Raw genomic sequence first — 26,472 nt, forward strand, 5'->3', positions numbered from 1 at the left:
TTCAGATAACGGGCTAGTCAAAATATTCACAGGAATTTTTTCTAGTTTCCAATACTGTATTATTTTTAACCATCGTGAACGGAAGGTCAATCACTTAGTTATCCTAAAAAGGGAAGCAAACAACAAAATAAAATGGGCGCCCAATTTCATTTTGCCAAACTCACACCTTAATAAATATTGAACATTTTGAAGTGCATTTTTTTCCCCCCAATTGGAAAAAATGGGTTTGTTTTGTTGTCTTTTTGTTGCCCATTGCAATTGTATTACATTTTTAATGCCTCTGGAAAACATATTTAATACGTTTTGATGCCAGTTAAAGCCTTAATTTTCCTTTTAAAAAACAAAATAATTTTACTGCGTCGCGGAAAGCTTGTTAAACTGTTGTTTTTTGCACGCTACAAAGTTTTTCCAGTAAAAACACGAGTGGAAACGAAATGACACGAGTCATCTCGTTGATATTCGGGATTTCCTGCGGCGACCTGACGTGTCACGGCGGACCAGGTGAGTCAGCACAGGTGAATCACGTCCACACTCATATCAAATCTCATAACCGATACCAAAAATAGATCAGCCTCAACATAACTGATACTGGATCAATAACCGCAGTCCAAATGCGTTTCTTGTCAATAAAATGGAATAAAATGTCGGAATGTAGTCATCCGCACGGATAAGTAGTCCGTGTTATATTTTGTTTATTTATTGCATCACCATGCGGTCATAGCTGAATTATAATACCTTGTAGTTACATTAGGATCTTTTAACACGTTTTTTGCGTCCTTGGTGTGAATTATTTGTGTAAAAAAAAGGTTTTTAAAAAGGTTGGCGACAAGTAAACAGGAAGTGTTAACAGGTGCGTGAGTTAAGGGCGGGGCTAAGGAGACAGATACCTGGCCCCAAGTTTCCGGAAATACGTTTTTTTTCCTGCTCTTTCGTTTCCCTCTCTTGTAGGTAGTCGACACGCACCGTGGGACACTTCCACCTGTCCGGGGAGGAAACAAAAACGACTTTTAAGAAGGTTTTGTGAAGATTTCTGTGCTTTTTGCCCCTCGTTGGTGGACACTTCAGTACACCTCGGAGATTGGAAGACTGTTGGAGGTTACAGAAAGGAAAGGTGACGTTCAGGTGTTTTTATTTCCTCACTCGGAACCCTCCTGGATGGACTTCATGGACAGCGGCTTGAAGTACACCCCCACTCAGGTGAGATCGATCTTCTTGCGATCGTTTCTTGCGTTGGTTGACGTTTAAATGCGTTTGCAGTGTAAGCCGCTGTTGAACTCTTCTCGTGTGACGTCATCAGGTGGCCAGAGAAGCAGCAGTGTGTGGCGTTCAGGGACACGAAATGATTGATAAATATAGAGACAGATACTGACAGTTATGCTGTCAAATTGAGTACAAAAAACAAATTTTGCCTCGCAAACCTTACAAAAGATATATTTTTTAGTTAAACTCACAAAAATACATTATTCCAAGCATTATTAGACATTTTGAATGTTTGGTTTAGGACATTCCTGGGCAAATTAAGGCCCGTGGGTCACTTGCGGCCCGTTGAACATTTCAATCTGGTCCGCTGGACATTCCCAAATATTTTTTTATCTCTTTAAAGGCCTACTGAAATGACATTTTCTTAAACAGGGATAGCAGGTCCATTCTATGTGTCATACTTCAGTGGTTCTCAAATGGGGGTACGTTTACCCCTGGGGGTACTTGAAGGTATGCCAAAGGGTACGTGAGATTTAAGAAAAAATATTTTAAAACTAGTAAAAATTCAAAAAACCTTTATAAATATATTTATTGCATAATACTTCAACAAAATATGAATGTAAGTTCATAAACTGTGAAAAGAAATGCAACAATGCAATATTCAGTGTTGACAGCTAAATTTTTTGTGGACATGTTCCATAAATATTGATGTTAAAGATATATTTTTTGTGAAGAAATGTTTAGAATAAAGTTGATGGATCTCTATTACAATCCCCAAAGAGGGCACTTTAAGTTGATGATTACTTATATGTGTAGAAATCTTTATTTATAATTGAATCACTTGTTTATTTTTCAACAAGTTTTTAGTTATTTTTATATCTTTTTTTCCAAATTGTTCAAGAAAGACTACTACAAATGAGCAATATTTTGCTCTGTTATACAATTTAATAAATCAGAAACTGATGACATAGTGCTGTATTTTACTTTATCTTTTTTTTCAACCAAAAATGCTTTGCTCTGATTAGAAGGTACTTAAATTAAAAAAAATGTTCATAGGGGGTACGTCACTGAAAATAGGTTGAGAACCACTATCATACTTGATCATTTCGCGATATTGCCATATTTTTGCTGAAAGGATTTAGTAGAGAACATCCACGATAAAGTTCGCAACTTTCGGTGCTAAGAGAAAAGCTCTGCCTCTACAGGAAGTCGCAGACGATTACGTAACCTGTTGATGGCTCCTCACATATTCACATTGTTTTTAATGGGAGCCTCCAACAAAAAGTGCTATTCGGACCGAGAAAACGACAATTTCCCCATTAATTTGAGCGAGGATGAAAGATTCTTGTTTGAGAATATTGATAGCGATGGACTAGAAAAAAAAAACGCGATTGCAATCACGTTGCATTGAGACGGATTCATATGTTTTTAGAGACATTTACTAGGATAATTCTGGGAAATCTATTTATCTTTCTATTGTGTTGCTAGTGTTTTCGTGAGTTTAACAGTACCTGATAGTCGGAAGTGTAAGTCCACGGCCGGGTGTTGACGCGCAGTGTCTCGGAGAAGTCGACGGCAGCTGTAAGGGAGGCGCAAGCTCAGCTGATATCCGGTAAGTGGCGATTTTTTAACCACAATTTTTTCACCGAAACCTGCTGGTTGACAAGTGGTCGGGATCCATGTCCGCTGTGATCCATAGTAAAGTTTCAACTCCGTGAATTTAAAACAAGGAATCACCGTGCGTTTGTGTGGCTAAAGGCTAAAGCTTCCCAACTCCATCTTTCTACTTTGACTTCTCCAATATTAATTGAACAAATTACAAAAGATTCAGCAAGACAGATGTCCAAAATACTGTGTAAATATGCCGTTAAAGCAGACGACTTTTAGCTGTGTGTGTGCAGCGTTCATATTCATAACAGTCCGTGATGTCTTCCGCACACGTCATCATTACGCGACATTTTCATGAAAAAAGTCCCAGGAAATTTAAAATTGCAATTTAGTAAACTAAAAATGCCGTATTGGCATGTGTTGCAATGTTAATATTTCATCATTGGTATATAAACTATCAGACTGCGTGGTGGGTAGTAGTGGGTTTCAGTAGGCCTTTAAGATGGAAAGTGTATCTGCCATTATGATGTGCAGTAATCGGCACCTATGGATGATATATCAGTTACTATGATAATCTAATTAGTTACTATGGTCATCTAATTAGTTACTATGGTCATCTACGTCACTGCAGCTCAGACGAGGCACCAAGCAATGTGGGCGGGAAGCGTTTCCACAGACGCGAAAGGAGATTTTCACAACACAGTTCTAAAGCTTAGTGCAGTGGTTCTTAACCTAGGTTCCATCAAACCCTAGGGGTTTGGTGAGTCGGGCTCAGGGGTTCGGCGGAGGTAAAAACACACCCGATTCATTGTGTAAAAAACTCCTCCCTATCGGCATATTACGGATACAGCAACCGCTGACTGATTTGCAGGTGTGTAATTTGTTGTGAGTTTATGCACTGTTGGTTTTGTTGTTTGAAGAAGGTGATGTTCATGCACAGTTCAATTTGTGCACCAGTGAAAAAAAACATGGTAACACTTTAGTATGGGGAACATATACACCATAAATTACTGGCTTATTAACATGCAAATTAGTAACATATTGGCTCTTAACTAGTCATTATTAAGTACTTATTGATACCTTATTCGGCACAGCCTTATTATGACCCTAACCCTAACCAAATAACTCTATGTCTCTATTACTGAAAATATGTTCCCCTGGTGTCCAAATAACTCTAAATTAAGTATTTGTTACTTAGAATATGTTCCCCATATTAAAGTGTTGCAAAAAACATATAACTGTCTTGAATTTGAAAAAAAAAAAAAAACATTTCATTTTTCACTAAAGAAGGGCACATATGACACTGGTGGGGTTCGGTACCTCCAACAAGGTTAAGAACCACTGGCTTAGTGGTATATCAATCAATCAATCAATCAATCAATCAATGATTATTTATACAACCCTAAATCACTAGTGTCTCAAAGGGCTGCATAAACCACAACACAAACCACCACGACATCCTCGGTAGGGCCCACATAAGGGCAAGGAAAACTCACACCCAGTGGGACGTCGGTGACAATGATGACTATGAGAAACCTTGGAGAGGACCGCATATGTGGGCAACCCCCCCCCCTCTAGGGGACCAAAAGCAATGGATGTCGAGCGGGTCTAACATTATAAGATATAGATAAGCTATAGAATAGAATAGAAAGTACTTTATTGATCCCAGAGGGAAATTCAGGAAATATCTGATATATCAGATTATAGGTGGGTTTAATGTGTATTCTTTGTGTTCGTATTTCACTGTTAGTTGCATTTTTTTTGTGTTTCACTTGTTTGTAAAATATGTTGATCGAAAGGGGTGTGACATTCATATGTTGTCAATATTCAGTGTTTTATCGTTCATAGAAAATTGCAAAAAATCCATTTTCGTTTTTTAAGGCGGTCTGTCATAACGTTTTTAGCATTCAATCGGACATTATTGTGAGGTTTTGTAATAGTTTTCCTAAAAATAGATATACTGGCCCCCAGACACATTTTTCTCTCTAACTGTGGCCCCCGAGTCAAATAATTGCCCAGGCCTGGTTTAGGAGTTATGTTAAATTAATTTATATTGCTTTTTTCGTATTATCTCAGGATTCTAAGAACAATACGGTCATATTGGGTAAAAAAACGAATTTGTATCTTTGCAAACCTTACAAAATATATTTTTTCTAGTAAAACTCACAAAGATACATTATTCCAGGCATTATTAGCCATTTTGCATGTTTGGTTTTAGAATTATGTTTGAATAAATTTGTATTGCTTTTTTTGTATTATTTCAGGATACCAAGAACAATACTGACATTGGGTAAAAAACAAATTTGTATTTTTGCAAACCTTACAAAATATAATTCTTCTAGTAAAACGCAAAAAAGATACATTATTCCAGGCATTGTAAAATATTTTTAATGTTTGGTTTAGGAGTTATGTTTGAATAATTTTTTATTCCTTTTTTCATATTATCTCAGGATTCTAAGAACAATACGGTCATATTGGGTAAAAAAAATGTAAAAATCAATTTTCGTTTTTTAAGGCGGTCTGTCATAACGTTTTTAGCATTCAATCGGACATTACTGAGAGGTTTTGTAATAGTGTTCCTAAAAATAGATATACTGGCCCCCAGACACATTTTTCTCTCTAACTGTGGCCCCCGAGTCAAAATAATTGCCCAGGCCTGGTTTAGGAGTTATGTTAAATTAATTTGTATTGCTTTTTTCGTATTATTTCAGGATTCTAAGAACAATACTATCATATTGGGTCAAAAACTTAATTTGTGTCTTCGTAATCCTTACAAAATATAATTTGTCTAGTAAAACGCAAAAAGATATATTGTTCCAGGCATTATTAGCCATTTTGCATGTTTGGTTTAGGAGTTATATTTGAATAAATTTGTATTGCTTTTCTTCGTCTAATCTCAGGATTCTAAGAACAATACTGACACATTGAGTAAAAAAAACACATTTTTATCTTTGCAAACCTTACAATATATAATTTTTCTAGTAAAACTCACACAGATACATTATTCCAGGCATTAGTTGATATTTTGCATGTTTGGTTTAGGAGTTATGTTTGAATAAATTTTTATTCCTTTTTTCACATTATCTCAAGATTCTAAGAACATAACGTTGGGTAAAAAAAAACTAATGTGTATCTTTGCAAACCTTACAAAATATAAAGTTTCTGGTAAAACTCACAAAGATACATTATTCCAGGCATTATTAACCGAAATGAGTTTCCTCCGCCGGGTGGCGGGGCTCTCCCTTAGAGATAGGGTGAGAAGCTCTGTCATCTGGGAGGATCTCAACGTAAAGCCGCTGCTCCTCCACATCGAGAGGAGCCAGATGAGGTGGTTCGGGCATCTGGTCAGGATGCCACCCGAACGCCTCCCTAGGGAGGTGTTTAGGGCACGTCCAGCTGGTAGGAGGCCACGGGGAAGACCCAGGACACGTTGGGAAGACTATGTCTCCCGACTGGCCTGGGAACACCTCGGGATCCCCCGGGAAGAGCTGGACGAAGTGGCTGGGGAGAGGGAAGTCTGGGCTTCTCTGCTTAGGCTGCTGCCCCCGCGACACGACCTCGGATAAGCGGAAGATGATGGATGGATGGATGGATGGATGGATTATTAACCATTTTGCATGTTTGGTTTAGGAGTTATGTTTGAATACATTTGTTTTACTTTTTTCATATTATCTCAGGATTTTAAGAACAATAATGTCATATTGGGTAAGAAAACACATTTTTATTTTTGCAAACCTTACAAAATATATATATATTTTAGTAAAACTCACAAAGATACATTATTCCTGGCATTATTAGCCATTTTGCATGTTTGGTTTAGGAGTTATGTTTGAATACATTTGTATTGCTTTTTTTGTATTATCTCAGGATACTAAGAACAATACTGACATTGGATACAAAAACACATTTGTATTTTTGCAAACCTTACCAAATATAATTTTTCTAGTAAAACTCACAAAGATACATTATTCCAGGCATTATTAGACATTTTGAATGTTTTGTTTAGGAGTTATATTTGAATGAATTTGTATCGCTTTTTTTGCATTACCGGTATCTTAGGATTCTAAGAACAATACTGCCATATTGGGTAAAAACTAATTTGTATCTTTGCAAACCTTACAAAGTATAATTTTTCTAGTAAAAGTCAAAAAGATACATTATTCCAGGCATTATTAGCCATTTTGCATGTTTGGTTTAGGAGTTATGCTTGAATAAATTTTTATTCCTTTTTTTGTATTATCTTAGGATTCTAAGAACAATACTGTTTATATTGGGTAAAACACAAATTTGTATCTTTGCGAACCTTACAAAATAAAATTTTTCAAGTAAAACTCACAAAGATACATTATTCCAGGCATTATTAGACATTTTGCATGTTTGGTTTAGGAGTTATGTTTGAATACATTTTAATAGCTTTTTTTTCGCATTCCCTCAGGATTCTAAGAACATTGCAGTCATATTGAGTCAAAAAAAATGTATATTTGCAAACCTTACAAAAGAAAATGTTTCTAGTAAAACTCACAAAACTTCAATATTCCAGGCATTATTAGACATTTTGCATGTATCTGTGTTGGCCCTGTGATGAGGTGGCGACTTGTCCAGGGTGTACCCTGCCTTCCGCCCGATTGTAGCTGAGATAGGCGCCAGCGCCCCCCGCGACCCCGAAAGGGAATAAGCGGTAGAAAATGGATGGATGGATGGATGGATTAAGAGTTACTGTATGTTTGAAAACACATTTATTGCTTTTTTTGCATTATCTCAGGATTCTAAGAACATTACTGTCATATTGAAAAAAAAAACATTTTTTGTGTTTGCCAGCCTTAAAACAAGCATATGTTCTAGTAAATGTTTTGTAGTAAAACTCACAAAGATACATTATTTCAGGCATTATTTGCGATTTTGCATGTTTGGTTTAAAAGTTATGTTTGAATGCATTTTTATTGCTTCTTTCGCATTGTCCACCGTGGGGATCTAACGATATGAACAATCCATATCACAGTTATTGCGACTAAAATGATCGCGGTTATCATTACTATTAAAATCAGAATCATTTTATCAACAGCTATTTTTTTTTCGGTGCTTCGAAAAACATCAACATAACCAACATAAAAATACAATTTAAGAATAAAACGAAATAAAATAAAATTATCTACTTTCTGTGTACACACGAGTGAAGTATCATGGAATTGTTCAATGTGCTCTAAAAGGACTTATACACAGACTGAAATACTTTTTACCAAGTTTTATTAAAAAATAATTAAACACACAATACTTTTTTCGTGCCAGAAAAAACACTGACTTATAATTGTAACTTCCGTTAGAGCCATAATATTTTGTTTTTAGTGTGTAAAAATGTTTATCTTGGAGTATTACTCAATTTTGGGTGTAAAATTAACATGTGTTGTTTGTATCATGCCTTGTATTCCTGTTAGCATTCAAGCTAGCTATCCATTTTCCAGGAAAAGAGCAGTATCGCCCTGACATTTTCGAAGTGTCATTTGCGGTTTTACGATAATGACTATTAAAAAAAATAAAATACTAGCCGTCTGGAATTTCTAGGGTTGTACGATATACCCAGACTATAAAGTACTGCAGTGCTAATTAATTAAAAATAGGTATACTGTTTTTGTCCAAATACAGGTACTTTTTTATATGAGTTGAGGCGCGTGCGAGTCAACACACACACATAGCATTTGCAAGCAGAAACAATGTGGAGACAGAAAAGGGACGTATTTTGGTTTAAAAACTAACGATAAAGTTGAGGCTATAAACACTGAAGCGCCACTCTGCAAGCGATACTCTAAAACACGGCTCGCTAGCCGCTAACGTACCTACACAGTGTTTTAGCTACTTCTTAATCACTCCAAGGAGACAAGTTTCTTACAAGTACAGTATCATCCCTGTAGGACGAGGAACAGCTAAACATGCTTCACTACACATCGTGGTGGATGTATAAAAATATCCACTGTAACGATACCAAGTACAATAGTCGTACATAGTCGATACTACAATGATTACGTCACAAAATATTTTTTTTTTTTTATTGTTTATAAAACACATGAGGACTTTAATTATGACCAATTTATGATCCTGTAACTACTTGGTATCGGATTGATACCCAAATGTGTAGTATCAGCCAAAACTAATGTGAAATTTGAAACAAGAGAAGAATAAGTGATTATTACATTTGAACATAAGTGTAGATAGAACATGTTGAAACAGGAAGTGATCAATAAATGAACAAGTAGATCAGGGGTAGGGAACCTATGGCTCTAGAGCCATATGTGGCTCTTTTGATGACTGCATCTGGCTCTCAGATAAATCTTAGCTGACATTGCTTAACGCGATAATTATGAATAATTTCGCTGGTAATCACAGTGCTGAAAATAACGTGCAAAATACAAAAAAATTCTCATGCATTTAAATCCATCCATCCGTTTTCTACCGCATCTGTTCAAGAAGTGGCATTAATGGTAAGAAGTATTTCATGTCACAATGGCAGGGGGGGGTTGCAGCTTGCTGCGAGGTCGTTCTCCCAGGAAGGCAGACGGACTACTCGGGACATTGCATTTAGGTAAAAACATGATTTAATTTTAACTAAAAAAATATACTAACAAAAATTGCTCACAGCGGAGGCACAACTTGGGCTAAAAAACAAAGCTAACGCATAAACAGACTAAAAACATAAATCAAACAAAACTTACTTGGCATGGCATGAAGCACGAAACTATGGCAAGGCATGAAACAAGTCAGCACAGGGCGACTGACTGGCAAAGACAAGCTTAAATACTGCCTCTGATTAGTGCTCGGGAAGCAGGTGAGCGGGCATTTTGTCCACCAGAGACAGGTGGACAAAATGAGTAACCAGGGAAACCAGACAAGGGAGTGGAAAAAAACAGGAATTTAAAAAAAGAGTCCAAAAGACAAACAGCACATGGCCAAACAAAATCATGATCAACAGACATGACAATTTATTTATTATTGGTTAGCTTCAGAATAACAATGTTATTAAAAAGAATAAGAGACTTATTATACTCTAAAAATGTTGGTCTTACTTAAAAATGCACGCATTTAGTTGTACTTAGTGTTGAAAAATATGATATGGCTCTCACGGAAATACATTTTGAAATATTTGGCTTTCATGGCTCTCTCAGCCAAAAAGGTTCCCGACCCCTGAAGTAGATTAATAATGTAGACAAAATAATAGAATGAAAATTGACACAATATGTTAATGCGTATGTCCGCAGACTAATTAGGAGTCTTTGTTTGTTTGCAAGTTTTCGAGTATGTTCAACATCTTATTTCATGACAACATTCTTCTTTGATTGATAATAAACATATGTTTACAGTGGGGCAAAAAAGTATTTAGTCAGCCACCGATTTTGCAAGTTCTCCCACCTAAAATGATGACAGAGGTCTGTAATTTTCATCACAGGTACACTTCAACTGTGAGATACAGAATGTGGAAAAAAAAATCCAGGATCTCACATTGTAGGAATTTTAAAGAATTTATTTGTAAATTATGGTGGAAAATTATCATTTGGTCAACCATTCAAAGATCTCACTGATGGAAGGAGGTTTTGGCTCAAAATCTCACAATACATGGCCCCATTCATTCTTTCCTTAACACGGATCAATCGTCCTGTCTCCTTAGCAGAAAAACAGCCCCAAAGCATGATGTTTCACCCCCATGCTTCACAGTAGGTATGGTGTTCTTGGGATGCAACTCAGAGGATTCGGAGAATGTCATGTGGTCAGATGAAACCAAAATAGAACTTTTTGGTATAAACTCAACTCGTCGTGTTTGGAGGAAGAAGAATACTGAGTTGCATCCCAAGAACACCATAACTACTGTGAAGCATGAGGTTGGAAACATCATGCTTTGAGGCTGTTTTTCTGCTAAGGGGACAGGATGATTGGTCCGTGTTAAGGAAAGAATGAGGCCATATATCATGAGATTTTGAGCCAAAACCTCCTTCCATCAGTGAGAGCTTTGAATGGTTGACCAAATACTTCTTTTCCACCATAATTTACAAATAAATTCTTTAAAATTCCTACAATAAGAATTCATGGATTTTTTTTTTCACATTCTGTCTCTCACAGTTGAAGTGTACCTATGATGAAAATTACAGACCTCCGTCCTCATTTTAAGTGGGAGAACTTGCACAATCGGTGGCTGACTAAATACTTTTTTGCCCCACTGTATGTATCATTACATTTATAGGTAAAGACAATAATGACATTTTATGTGGTCCCCTTTGTATTTAAAAGTATCAAAATACATTTTGGTTCTGATACCAAAATATTGGTATCGGGACAACCCTAGTTACATCCCTATTACTAGTGATGTGCAATACCAGTGGTTTTTAGTAATATACAGTGTATATATATATATATATATATATATATTAAAAAAAAAAATACACACACGTAAGAAAAATTCAGGCTGGTATCGGCAATACCGTTACTTTAGTATGTCAGTAAATTTGATGTAAAAAGCACTTTTCACAGATAAAAATCTCAAAACCCTGTACAAAAAATAGGTGAATTAAAATAACAAAATAAAACAATAGGTGCCACATCGCAAAAATAATTAAAAAAGTGTAGTACACCTGTGCAAATAGACCAAATATGTCTGCTATAATTGTAAATAATATGTTTTTCTCAGCATAAAGAATACAGACATTGACTTGTAAATGACATTGTAAATAATGTAAATAATTCAATGTACATACTATGATGATTAACTTGTGTGATGACTGTATTATATTTGTACCATGAATTGATTAACGTGGACCCCGACTTAAACAAGTTGAAAAACTTATTCGGGTGTTACCATTTAGTGGTCAATTGTACGGAATATGTACTGTACTGTGCAATCTACTAATAAAAGTATCAATCAATCAATCAAAACTTATTTGACATTGTGAAGTATATTGAGGAAGTGTGTGAATAACAACAGAAAAAACACTACAAAATCCCACAAAGTACATTAAAATGATTTTTCACACCACAACAAAGGACATGAGTACAATAATCAAAGCATTAAAGTACAATTATTATTAAGAACTTCAGTGAGCATAAAAAGTAATTCACAATTCACTTAAATGAACGTGTTAACGTGAAATTACGTGAACATTCGGTATGTGAATCTTTGGGTGCGATTCGATTCAAAATGATTCTCGATTTCAAATCAATACTCCAGGGTGTACCCCGCCCTCCGCCCGATTGTAGCTGAGATAGGCGCCAGCACCTCCCGCAACCCCAAAAGGGAATAAGCGGTAGAAAATAGATGGACTTTTTAATAACATTGGGTGACAGTTCTACGGTTAACTACTTTCCTCCATGAAATAGATAAACATGTTTACTAGAGATGTCCGATAATATCGGACTGCTGATATTATCGGCCGATAAATTCTTTAAAATGTAATATCGGAAATTATCGGTATCGGTTTCAAAAAGTAAAATTTATGACTCTTTAAACGTCGCTGTACGGTACACGGACATAGGGAGAAGTACGGAGCGACAATAATCCTTAAAGGCACTGGCTTAGCATGGCGACCCAATCACATATCATCTACGGCTTTTCACACACACAAGTGAATGCAAGGCATAATTGGTCAACAGCCATACAGGTCACACTGAGGGGGGCCGTGTAAACAACTTTAACACCGTTACAAATATGCGCCACACTGTGAACCCACACCAAACAAGAATGACAAACACATTTCGGGAGAACATCACCGTAACACAACAAAAACACAACAGAACAAATACCCAGAAGCCCTTGCAGCACTAATTCTTCCGGGACGCTACAATATGCAACCCCCTCACAAACCCAACTCAACCACACCCCCGCACCCACCTCAACCTCCTCATGCTCTTTCAGGGAGAGCATGTCCCAAATTCCAAGCTGCTGTTTTGAGGCATGTTAAAAAAAAATAATGCACTTTGTGAGTGCAATAAAAAAAAAATTTCCTTAACTTGAGTTGAGTTATTTAGGAAAACCTTGTTACGTTGTTTAATGCATCTAGTGGGGCATCACAACAAAATTAGGCATACTAATGTGTTAATTCCACGACTGTATGTATCGGTATCGGTTGATATTGGAATCGTTAAGTAAGAGTGGGACAAAATTGGAATATCGGATATCTGCAAAAAAGCCATTATCGGACATCTCTAATAGCACTTTTCTAAAGAAAAGCTGTACAGCATATATAGATCATCTACACACTTTTTTTTTTTTTTTGATCCGATGAAGAATTGTAATAAGTACGATTCATTCCACTGAACATCCTCCATTGACTTTTTTGGTCTTGACGTACATTATCTGAAATAACTAAAAGTATTGTTACTACGATGCGAGAATATCCCAGCACAAACACGTGGTATCGGCGGTGTCGACATTTCAATATGGGTCCGCACATCCCTTCCTGTCACAGTGCATAAAAGTATATAAAACATTCTGGTCAAATGCTAGCACAACATGTGTGCTGTTTCTATGGTAACCAGGATGGCACGTGCAAGGAGGAAAGACACGTTCAGGTGGACTGAATGAGAGTGGGAATGTTGGGTCACGGGGGTGCACGGCAGGAGCGGATTCCAACCGCTCGTCAGCCATGTTGGGACTTGTTTCTGCCGCTTGCTGGCGTCCTCTCGCCTCCAAAGGAATGACAGAGGACGAGTGGTGTTAATTGTTATGGGAGGGACTGTGGTGTGTTCAAGTCTTCGAGACAAAATGTCCCTCATAAAAGGGCTGTGACCAGTCATCCAGTCGTGCAATTAGAAAAAAAAGATTTGGTTTATATTCCCTCGCTTCGATTAATCGTCGGAGTGTACAAGTTTAAAAAAATCCAGACGCAAACATATTTTTTAATGTCAGTGTTGATTATGTGCATTTAATAATACAAATAAATGTTTTCCGTGTCGATTAATCGAACCAATGAATCCAGTGTTTCTCAAACTTTGCCCACCAAGTACCACCTCAGAAAACACTTACCTCTCCAAGTACCACATAATGAGCAACTTTAAAAGACAGTAGCACAGTAGCCCTAAGTATACATTAAAAACAGTGCAGAGGTTTTATTTAACAATGTAATTATTTATTTGGGGTGTCAGTAACATTGCACACAGTTTGAACAGTAACAATGTGTTTGATTTAGGAAAATAAAACACAACTCACCTAATGAGATGGTTCTTTGACGTACCACTAGTGGTACATGTATCACAGTTTGACAACCACTGCACTGATCGATAGATTACTCGATTACTGAGAGTCCATATATAGTCTTTATTTTCAAATGATTTGTTGAATCGTTCCACATTCTGATATGTGGGACTCATTATGACCAGTTTTCCTTCTTATTAAAGTGAAAGTGCACTTAAATTTTTTTTTTTTTTTTTACAATTGTCTATCATTCACAATCCTTTCGTGAGACAAAAACACACACATGCATATATGTATGTATGTACAGTATGTGTGTGTGTATATATATATATATATATATATATATATATATATATATATATATACAACCCGTGCGTTGGTAAGGTGGGCGGGGTTTAGTGCTAGCGGGGTGTATAATATAGTCAGGAAGACTCATGGATGCAAAGGATTATGGGTATTTGTTGTGTTGCGTTTATGTTGTGTTACTGTGAGAATTTTCTCCCGAAATGTGTTTGTCATTCCTGTTTGGTGTGGTTTCACAGTGTGGCACATATAAGTAAGAGTGTTAAAATTGTTTATATCACAACCATCAGTGTACTCTGTGTCACCCAGTATTGCCTTTCAATCTTGTACGTGTTTCCGCGGAGGCTGACACAACATGTTGCTGGACTGGCAAGCAGTTTGTACGTGTTGTTGAAGGTGTCAAAGGCAATAGCTTCATGGCACGCCCTTAATCTCGTTATCTGGATAAGCACCAGCAAAGAGTCGTGAGAATGTTTGCGGCTCCCATTGTCTTCTATACTCTGTGAAACGGGTCAAATTAGATCTATGAGTGGTAAAAGTTGCCGACCCCTGATATATAACAACGGGCGGGTGGCGGGCGGTGTTGATAAAATGTTGATGCGGGTGGATGACCACTTTAGTGATGTGGTTGCGGATGATATAATTGCCTATCAGCGCATCTCTTTTATTTATATATATATATATATATATATATATATATATATATATATATATATATATATATCCACAGTCAAGAAAATAAGTATTTGAACTTTGAACACCCTGCTATTTTGCAAGTTCTCCCACTTAGAAATCATGGAGGGGTCTGACATTTTCCCAGTAGATGCATGTCGTGGAGACACCCTTCCGACTATCAGGTACTATTTAACTCACTAAAACACTAGCAACACAATAGAAAGATAAGGGATTTCCCAGAATTATCCTAGTAAATGTGTTTAAAAACATCGGAATCCGTCCCAATGCAATTTAGTTTTTTTGTTTCGTACTTTTATTTCTATTTTTATTTTATTTTTTCTAGTCCGTCACTATCAATATCCTCAAATCTTTCATCCTCGCTCAAATTAATGGGGAAATTGTCGTTTACTCGGTCCGAATAGCTCTTGTTGTTGGAGGCTCCCATTAAAAACAATGTAAATATGTGAGGAGCCATCACATGGGTGACGTCATCGTCTGCGACTTCCGGTAGAGGCAGGGCATTTCTCTTAGCACCGAAAGTTGCCAACTTTATCATGGATGTTCTCTACTAAATCCTTGCAGCAAAAATATGGCAATATCGTGAAATGATCAAGTATGACACATAGAATGGACCTGCTATCCCCGTTTAAATAAGAAAATCTCATTTCAGTAGGCCTTTAAAGTTGTTTATACGGCCACCCTCAGTGTGACCTGTGTGGCTGTTGACCAAGTACGCCTTGTATTCACTTGTGTGTGTGTGTGTTATAAAACATAGATATTGTGTGATTGGGCCGGCACTCAAAGGCAACGCCTTTAAGGCACGCCCCCAATATTGTTGTGTGGGAGGAAATCGGGAGAAATTCAGGAAAATGGTTGCCTCGGGAGATTTTCGGGAGGGGCACTGAAATCCGGGAGTCTACCGGGAAAATCGGGAGAGTTGGCAAGTACGACTTGGAGACGCTGCTCTGTATTTCTCCCGATGTTCGTGTACCACTCCGTACAGCGGCGTTTTTAAAAAGTCATACATTTGACTTTTTGAAACCGATACCGATAATTTAAAGCATTTATCGGCTGATAATATCGGACATCTTTAATAAACACTACATCTCTTTCCAATGTTTGTGTATTCCCAGTATGACTGATCTAATAATGTGGTCAGAGTGCAGAGGTGTTACTACCGTGATGTAGAATCTACAGGAACATTCCAAATAGCCAACTGAATGTGTGGCATTTTGTGATCTTTAAAGGGTATTTTCACGTACTCTGCGGTTTGTAAATACAGTTGGATATGGTTTGATGGCTACAATGAAACACAATTAGGCATATAAAGTCAACTTGTTTTTCCACTCTGCTAAAATAATAATAAACAATTTATGACCCATTTTTAACATTTTCACGGCTGAGGAACAAAGGTGACAGGAGCCCTACAGTTTAGAACAAATCTATATATTACAAATTGAAAAATGAAAACTATCAAGATGGCCCCGCTTGTTTACATTTTTTAGTGTGCGGCCCTCAGTGGAAAAAGTTAGGACACCCCCGCTGTTTATGTGTGCGATGTAAGCGGAGTCAGTCTTGCAGCTGATGGTGTCTTACAAAAGCAGGACTAAAAATGCTGTTGTCTTGTCGCACGCCGCCCAGCAGGTTTGACAGGATTTCACCCAGTGAAACCTTCCTCCTCCTCCTCTTCCTCCACACAGACGTCACTCACGCATAAAGGTTACTTTTTCTCCATGGCGGCTAACGAAGTAAACGGTCCTTCGCCGCGCGAGAAGACATTCAGCTCTCGATTTGCTCAATTCTGCGGCTGGTCGACATTCTTGGAGTACGCAAGCAGCGACTTGCCGGCGTTCATCTTCCACACTTTAGTGAACGCCACCTAGAAAGACACGCTTTCAGGTGCAAACGCTTCGACGTCGTCCACGGCGCCGTCGCCAGGATGAGACAGAAGTGTGCAGATACGTGTCATTGATGCTGCCCGTTTAACTGCAAATGCTTGAATGTATTTGCTTGATTTCATTCACTTGAGGTCACACAAAAGCAATCAATATAGCATTAAAACAAATCTTGAACGAAAAGTCCCAAGGTATAATATCTCCCACCTGGGTGTATGGAGCTTTGTGAACTGGGAGCAGTTTGTTTACAAAGATCCTAGCTTGACTGTCAGTTAAGTCATGTAACCCTAACCACCTCTGCCTGCATGTTCAATATTCAAGTGTTATTGTATTGTATATTTGAGGGGCGCCCCGCCCCCTCATTAACTTGTTGTATTGCTTTTGGTTGTGATTTTTATTCAGGTAACAAAGTATATTCTGTTGTTATTGTTTTAAAAGTTTACAGTCCAATTCCAATTTTAAAATATATGAAAAATACCATATTTTCCGCACTATAGAGTAATTCGCATCCACCAAAAGTTAGAAGAAAAAACATATTTTCCATATAGTAGCCGTACCGGAATACAAGTTGTATACTTATACATTGTACAATTAGTTATTTGGACAGAAATATTTTGTAAATGTTTATTTACATACCTTAAATCAGTGGTTCTCAAATGGGGGTACGTGTACCCCTGGAGGTACTTGAAGGTATGCCAAGGGGTATGTGAGATTTTTTTTAAATATTCTAAAAATAGCAACAATTCAAAAATCCTTTATAATTATATTTTTAAAATAATACTTAAAAAAATATGAATGCATGTTCATAAACTGTGAAAAAAAAATTCAACAATGCAATATTCAATGTTGACAGCTAGATTTTTTGTGGACATGTTCCATAAATATTGATGTTAAAGATTTATTTTTTTGTGAAGAAATGTTTAGAATGAAGTTGATGAATCCAGATGGATCTCTATTACATTCCCAAAGAGGGCACTTTAAGTTGATGATTACTTCTATGTGTAGAAATCTTTATTTATGATTGAATCACTTGTTTATTTTTCAAAAAGTTTTTTGTTATTTCTATATCTTTTTTCCCAAATAGTTCAAGAAAGACCACTACAAATGAGCAATATTTTGCACTGTTATACAATTTAATAAATCAGGAACTGACGACATAGTGCTGTATTTTGCTTCCTTATCTCTTTTTTTCAACCAAAAATGCTTTGCTCTGATTAGGGGTACTTGAATTAAAAACATGTTCACAGGGGGTACATCACTGAAAAAAGGTTGAGAACCACTGCCTTTAAATGTTTCCAAACGGTGTCTGTGACACGCCAGTAAAACGGGTGATCAAACAAAACAGAAGTCATAGTCATGGACCCACTAGCTGCGTAAGCTATCTCTCCTATCAGCTTAACAGACTCTATAACTCCACAGTGATATTTTGGTGAATTTACTGAGGAATTAGTGAAACTGAAAAAATACAAAAATGATTTTGTAAGTTAGTAATACTAACAGAGACACTTGTACACATGTTAGTATATTAGCTAATTCCAATGACACTAACTCGATTACATTACGATAGAACATGCAAGTATGCATGTAATCACTTCTACAGACATTACACATGGGACGGTTCAGTAAGTAAGAATTGTTTTAGTTATATTGTAAAATGTGCAAACTTTGCTTGGATTGACGAATTAAGAATCATTTCAAGCAGTAACAATATGGACAGTTTTACTTTCAGTTTATGGCATCACAATAGGAAATTAAAAAAAATGGTGCATGTGACTTGGTTTATGTGTGGAAGTGCTGCGGGCTTTATGATAAAATCTGGGTTGGTTTCATTCTTTAATACAGTAGTGTACTGTACTTATTTTTTTAAATCCACAAAGGTTTGAACTTAGTGTTTACGCAAGATGTGAGAAAATGTCTGACAAAGTTTATAAAGTGTTTGGTTAGGGTTTTTACAGACTTAAAACATATATAAGAAACGGAAAAACAAGTACTGTACAGTACTGCAAATGAAAAAAACTTAAACATAAAAAAAATCTAAACAAAAAAACATTGAACAAGTTTACACTGTATAGTCAGTACTACAATGATTACAATTTTATTTTTCGTTATCACAAAATCTTGTATTTTTTTATTGTGTTTAAACTCAGAAAATATGTCCCTGGACACATGAGGACTTTAATTATGACCAATGTATGATCCTGTAACTACTTGGTTTCACATTGGTACCCAAACGTGTAGTATCAGCCAAAACTAATGTAAAGTATCAATGAAGAGAAGAATAAGTGATTATTACATTTGAACAGAAGTGCAGATAGAACATGTTAAAACAGGAAGTGATCAGTTAATGAACAAGTAGATAAATAATGTTGACAAAATACAAACCCCGTTTCCATATGAGTTGGGAAATTGTGTAAGATGTAAATATAAACAGAATACAATGATTTGCAAATCATTTTCAACTCATATTCAGTTGAATATGCTACAAAGACAACATGTTTGATGTTCAAACACATAAACATTTTTTTTTTGCAAATAATCATAAACTTTAGAATTTGATGCCAGCAACACGTGACAAAGAAGTTGGGAAAGGTGGCAATAAATACTGCTAAAGATGAGGAATAATCATCAAACACTTATTTGGAACATCCCACAGGTGTGCAGGCTAATTGGGAACAGGTGGGTGCCATGATCGGGTATAAAAACCGCTTCCCAAAAAATGCTCAGTTTTTCACAAGAAAGTACACCCCTTTTGTCCACAACTGCGTGAGCAAATAGTCAGTTTAAGAACAATGTTTCTCAAAGTGCAATTGCAAGAAATTTAGGGATTTGAACATCTACGGTCCATAATATCATCAAAAGGTTCAGAGAATCTGGAGAAATCACTCCACGTAAGCGGCATGGCCGGAAACCAACATTGGATGACCGTGACCTTCAATCCCTCAGACAGCACTGTATCAAAAACCGACATCAATCTCTAAAGGATATCACGACATGGGCTCAGGAACACTTCAGAAAACCACTGTCACTAAATACAGTTTGTCGCTACATCTGTAACTGCAAGTTGAAGCTGTACTATGCAAAGCGAAAGCCATTTATCAACAACATCCAGAAACGCCGCCGGCTTCTCTGGGCCCGAGATCATCTAAGATGGATTGATGCAAAGTGGAAAAGTGTTCTGTAGTCTGACGTGTCCACATTTCAAATAGTTTTTGGAAATATTCGACATTGTGTCATCCGGACCAATGGGGAAGTGAACCATCCAGTGTTACAACAGTGTGGCTTTGTAAAATAAAAGTTTGGGTACTTTCCTGGCCTGCCTGCAGTCCAGACCTGTCTCCCATCGAAAATGTGTGGCGCATCATGAAGCGTAAAATACAACAGTGTAGACCCTGGACTATTATCAATCAATCAATCAATGTTTACTTATATAGCCCTAAATAACTAGTGTCTCAAAGGGCTGCACAAACCACCACGACATCCTCGGTAGGCCCACATAAGGGCAAGGAAAACTCACACCCAGTGGGACATCGGTGACAATAATGACCCAGTGGGACGTCGGTGACAATGATGACTATGAGAACCTTAGAGAGGAGGAAAGCAATGGATGTCGAGCGGGTCTAACATGATACTGTGAGAGTTCAATCCACAATGGATCCAACACAGTCGCGAGAGTCCAGTCCAAAGCGGATCCAACACAGCAGCGAGAGTCCCGTTCACAGCGGAGCCAGCAGGAAACCATCACATGCGGAGGCGGATCAGCAGCGCAGAGATGTCCCCAGCCGATACACAGGCAAGCAGTACATGGCCACCGGATAGGACCGGACCTCCTCCACAAGGGAGAGTGGGACATAGAAGAAAAAGAAAAGAAACGGCAGATCAACTGGTCTAAAAAGGGAGTCTATTTAAAGGCTAGAGTATACAAATGAGTTTTAAGGTGAGACTTAAATGCTTCTACTGAGGTGGCATCTCGAACTGTTACCGGGAGGGCATTCCAGAGTACTGGAGCCCGAACGGAAAACGCTCTAAAGCCCGCAGACTTTTTTTGGGCTTTGGGAATCACTAATAAGCCGGAGTCCTTTGAACGCAGATTTCTTGCCGGGACATATGGTACAATACAATCGGCAAGATAGGATGGAGCTAGACCGTGTAGTATTTTATACGTAAGTAGTAAAACCTTAAAGTCACATCTTAAGTGCACAGGAAGCCAGTGCAGGTGAGCCAGTACAGGCGTAATGTGATCAAACTTTCTTGTTCTTGTCAAAAGTCTAGCAGCCGCATTTTGTACCAACTGTAATCTTTTAATGCTAGACATGGGGAGACCCGAAAATAATACGTTACAGGAGACGAGACGTAACAAACGCATGGATAATGATCTCAGCGTCTTTAGTGGACAGAATGGAGCGAATTTTAGCGATAATACGGAGATGAAAGAAGGCCGTTTTAGTAACGCTTTTAATGTGTGCCTCAAAGGAGAGAGCTGGGTCGAAGATAATATCCAGATTCTTTACCGTGTCGCCTTGTTTAATTATTTGGTTGTCAAATGTTAGAGTTGTATTATTAAATAGAGGTCAGTGTCTAGCAGGACCGATAATCAGCATTTCCGTTTTTTCGGCGTTGAGTTGCAAAATGTTAGCGGACATCCATTGTTTAATTTCATTAAGACACGCCTCCAGCTGACTACAATCCGGCGTGTTGGTCAGCTTTAGGGGCATGTAGAGTTGGGTGTCATCAGCATAACAGTGAAAGCTAATACCGTATTTGCGTATGATGTCACCTAGCGGCAGCATGTAGATGCTGAAGAGTGCAGGGCCAAGGACCGAACCCTGGGGAACTCCACACGTTACCTTAACGTAGTCCGAGGTCACATTGTTATGGGAGACACACTGCATCCTATCAGTAAGATAAGAGTTAAACCAAGACAGGGCTAAGTCTGACATACCAATTCGTGTTTTGATACGTTCTAATAAAATATTATGATCGACGGTATCGAAAGCAGCGCTAAGATCGAGGAGCAACAACATAGATGACGCATCAGAATCCATCATTAGCAATAGATCATTAGTCATTTTTGAGAGGGCTGTCTCCGTGGAGTGATTTGCCCTGAGACCGGATTGAAAGGTTTCATATAGATTGTTAGACGCTAAGTGTTCATTTAACTGCTCCGCAACAATTTTTTCAAGGATTTTTGAAATAAAGGGAAGGTGAGACACCGGTCGGTAGTTTACCATGAGGTCAGGATCGAGGTTAGGTCTTTTAAGAAGAGGATGAATAACCGCTTATTCATCCTATTCATCTTATATTAAACGACTGAAGCTCTACATAAAACAAGAATGGGAAATAATTCCACTTTCAAAGCTTCAACAATTAGTTTCCTCAGTTCCCAAACGTTTATTGAGGGTTGTTAAAAGAATAGGTGATGTAACACCGTGGTGAACATGCCCTTTCCCAACTACTCTGGCACGTGTTGCAGCCATGAAATTCTAAGTTAATTATTATTTGCAAAAAAAAATAAAGTTTATGAGTTTGAACATCAAATATCTTGTCTTTGTAGCATATTCAACTGAATATGGGTTGAAAAGGATTTGCAAATCATTGTATTCCGTTTATATTTACATCTAACACAATTTCCCAACTCATATGGAAACAGGGTTTGTACTAAAAGACAAGTTGTCTAGTATTTTTAACATCTTATTTCATGACAACATTTTTCTTTGTTTGCAATAAGAAACATATGTTTAATTTATCATAAAATTTCTTGTTAAAATGAAGCCAATTTTTTTGTGGTCACCTGTATTTTGAAACGTATCGAAATACATTTTGGTGTCTGTACCAAAATATTGATGTCAGGTGTGTGTGTGTGTGTGTGTGTGTGTACATATATGTATATGTGTATATATATAAATATGTATGTATGTGTGTGTGTGTGTGTGTGTGTGTGTGTGTGTGTGTGTGTGAGACAGAATATCTATATATGTGCACTATATATGCAGAGTTTGTGTCCGACAAGGTTTGAGGCACTTAACACCACTCCAGTGAGAAAATCCATCCCTCGCCCTGATGAACAGCCGGCCAACCTGGATATAGCGAATGTCCGGAAAACCCTGAGGAGAGTGAACCCCCGTAAAGCACCGGGACCTGACGACATTCGGGACATGGTGCTTAAGGGATGTGCAGACCAGCTGGCTGGGGTTCTCACAGACATCTTCAACATCTCGCTGACCCAGTCTGTGGTACCATCATGCTTTAAGATGGCCACAATCATCCCAGTGCCTAAAAAACCCACAATCTCCTCCCTCAATGATTCCCGCCCCGTTGCACTCACCCCCATCATAATGAAGTGCTTCGAGAGGCTGGTAAAGTAATATATTGTCTCCAGACTTCCCCCCACATTCGACCCATACCAGTTTGCTTATCGCCCTAACCGCTCCACAGAGGACGCCATCTCCTCTGCACTCCACCTGAGCTTAGAACATCTGGAAGGAAAGGACACACGTGCGGATGTTGTTCCTGGACTTCAGCTCAGCATTCAACACCATCATCCCGCAGCACCTGTCGAGCAAACTGGCCCCCCTTAGATTCAGTACCCCCCTATGCAACTGGCTGCTTGACTTCCTCACAGACAGACCCCAATCTGTGAGAGTGGGCAACAACACCTCCAGTGCCATCTCCCTGAGCACCGGCTCCCCCCCCCCAGGGCTGCGTCCTGAGTCCGCTGCTGTACATGTTGATGACCCATGACTGCTGCGCCAGGTCCACTACTAACCACATTGTGAAGTATGCGGACGACATGACAGTAGTGGGCCTCATCCGTGACAACAATGACATGGACTACAGGGAGGAGGTGAAACCTCTGGTTGACTGGTGCAGAACCAACAACCTGGTCCCGAATGTGAACAAGACCAAGGATATCATCGTTGACTTCAGGAGGGACCAGTCCAGCCACGCTCAACTCTACATCAACGGCACAGCGGTGGAGATGGTAAGCAACACCAAGTTCCTAGAGGTGCAGTTAATTGACAATATGACCTGGTCCCTACACACCGGAGCTCTTGTAAAAAGAGCTCAGCAGCACATGCACTTTTTGCGTCGGATAAAAACAGCAAAGCTCCCTCCCCCCATTCTCACCACATTCTACAGAGGCACTATAGAGAGCCTGCTGACCAACAGCATCTCTGTCTGGACTGGAGCCTGCAATGCCTCAGACTGGAAGTCTCTCCAGAGAGTGGTGAAGACGGCGTAAGAGATCATCAGGACTCATCTTCCTCCTATCCAGGAGATCGCAAAAAGCCGCTGCCTGACCAGGGCTCAAAAAATCTGCAAAGACTCCTCCTACTCCAACCAAGGAATGTTTTCACTGCTGGACTCTAGAAAGAGGTTCTGCAGCCTCCGAAGCAGAACCTCCAGGTTCTGTAACAGCTTCTTCCCTCTGGCTGTAAGACTCTTGAACGCATCATAATTAAATTATCCCCTCAACTCCCCCCAAAATGGATTAACTTGCTGGAATAAAAAAGACAATATAACATACATCCATAATGTGGATGCATGTGAAAAAGTGCAATATATTCATCTGTACAGTAATCTATTTATTTATTTTATATATATTTATATATATCTATCTAATTATTTAGGCACCTTATTGCTTTTTTTATCCTGCACTACCATGAGCTTATGTAACGAAACTTTATCTGTGCTGTAAAGTTCAAATTTGAATGACAATAAAAAGGAAGTCTAAGTCTGTGCGTGTGCGTGTGGGTGTGCGTGTGCGTGTGCGTGTGTGTGTGCGCGTGTGTGTGTGTGTGTGTGTGTGTGTGTGTGTGTGTGTGTGCGTGCGCATACATATGCGTATGTATTAAAGTTATATTGCCAATGATTGTCACACACACACACTAGGTGTGGCAAAATTATTTTCTTCATTTGACCCATCACCCTTGATCACCCCCGGGGGGATGAGGTGAGCAGTGAGCAGCAGCGGTGGCCGCGTCCGGGAATCATTTTGGTGATTTAAACCCCCAATTAGGTGTATATACTTATGTATGTGTGTATATATATATATATATATATATATATATATATATATAGTGTTAGGGTTGTAACAATACCAATATTTTGGTACCGGTACTAAAATTATTTTGGTACTTTTCGGACCACAAAAGAATTGCATTATTGGCTTTATTTTAACAAAAAATCTTAGGGTACATTATACATATGTTTATTATTGCAGTTAAGTCCTTAAATAAAACAGTTGACATACGAAACAACTTGTCTTTTAGTAGTAAGTAAACAAACAAAAACTCCTAATTAGTCAGCTGACATATGCAGTAACATATTGTGTAATTCATCATTCCATTATTTTGTCAACATTATTGAGGAAAAGTGGTAGAAAATTAATTATTAATCCGCTTGTTCATTGTTCATCTGCGTACTTTCTATGTTAACATGTTCTATCTACACTTCTGTTTAAATGTAATACTCACTTATTCTTCTGTTGTTTAATACTTTACATTTGTTTTAGATGATACCACAAATATGGGTATCACTGTGTTACCAAGTAGTTACAGGATCATACATTGGTCATATTCAAAGTCCTCATGTGTCCAGGGACATATTTTCGGAGTTTATAAACATAATATAATTTTTTTTTTTTTTTTAAACGAATGAAAATGATTTGTTTCCAAAAAATATCGACATAATTATAGTAGTATCGACTAGATACGTACCTGTGCTTGATATCATTACAGTGGATGTCAGTTGTAGATCAACCTATGCCGTTTGTTTACATTGTGACACCGGTGAGCCTCGTTGTGGAGTCAAACATGTTTAGCTATTCCTCGTCCTGCAGGGATGTGCATGTGGCCACACTTTTAACTCTTTTTTTTTCAAACGCTTATTGCAAACTCTTATTTACAGTAAGTCATTAATTTGACTTCCCGTATTTCCTTGAATTGCCGCCGGGGCGCTAATTAATATAAAACCTCTTCTCACTCTGGCGTTTACCAAGGGCATGCGGTAAAGGCAAGCATGTGCTAATTATTTTAAAACCTCTTCTCACTACGGAGCTTACCAAAGGCATGTGGTAAATTTAGGCCTGCGCTTATAAATTTGAGTGTGATGTAAGAATACCGTCATGAAAAGCTCATTTAATAAAAAAAACGTTATTATGGTCTTACCTTTACTTATAAATGAAGTCTATGCGCACTTCCTTATGATCAAAAGCATCGATAACTTGTTTATAGAAGTCTTCCTTATCTTTCTTCAGTTTTAAAAGTCTCTCTGTCTTGATGGACATCTTCCTTTATTACCTCCTGCTTCGATTGAAAGTCCAGTTTAGAAAACTGTTTTATTTTAGATATGTTATCCTCCATGTTAAAAGTACAACCTAGAGGAAAAAATAAACGATCGCTGCTCTCTCTTGCTGCTTGTCGTCACTTCTTCTGCAGCCGAGTTGTCGCAAGAAGGATCTTGCAATCTTGCACCCTCTACCACCAGGAGGCGGTAGTCATTTAATGACTCTTATTTGACACACGCAGCTACGGTATATTAATAAAACGTAGCTGCTTACTGTTCTTTTTAGCATATTCAATAGCTTGGACCTTAAATCCTACTGAATAGCGCTTAATGTTCTTC

General features: G+C 38.0%; 1 protein-coding gene across 1 annotated transcript in view; it reads left to right on the forward strand.

Annotated features, from left to right (window-relative positions):
- The first annotated feature begins 878 nt into the window (after positions 1-878).
- Positions 879-26,472, forward strand: part of st14a (ST14 transmembrane serine protease matriptase a) — a 75,658-nt gene continuing 50,064 nt past the window's right edge. The window contains exon 1 of the mRNA XM_061877860.1: positions 879-1,197. Coding sequence (XP_061733844.1) covers positions 1,156-1,197 — 42 coding nt within the window. The 5' untranslated portion in view covers positions 879-1,155. The remainder of the gene's footprint in view (positions 1,198-26,472) is intronic.

The sequence above is a fragment of the Nerophis ophidion genome, linkage group LG18 (assembly GCF_033978795.1).
Source record: "Nerophis ophidion isolate RoL-2023_Sa linkage group LG18, RoL_Noph_v1.0, whole genome shotgun sequence".
Taxonomy (NCBI): Eukaryota; Metazoa; Chordata; class Actinopteri; order Syngnathiformes; family Syngnathidae; genus Nerophis; species Nerophis ophidion.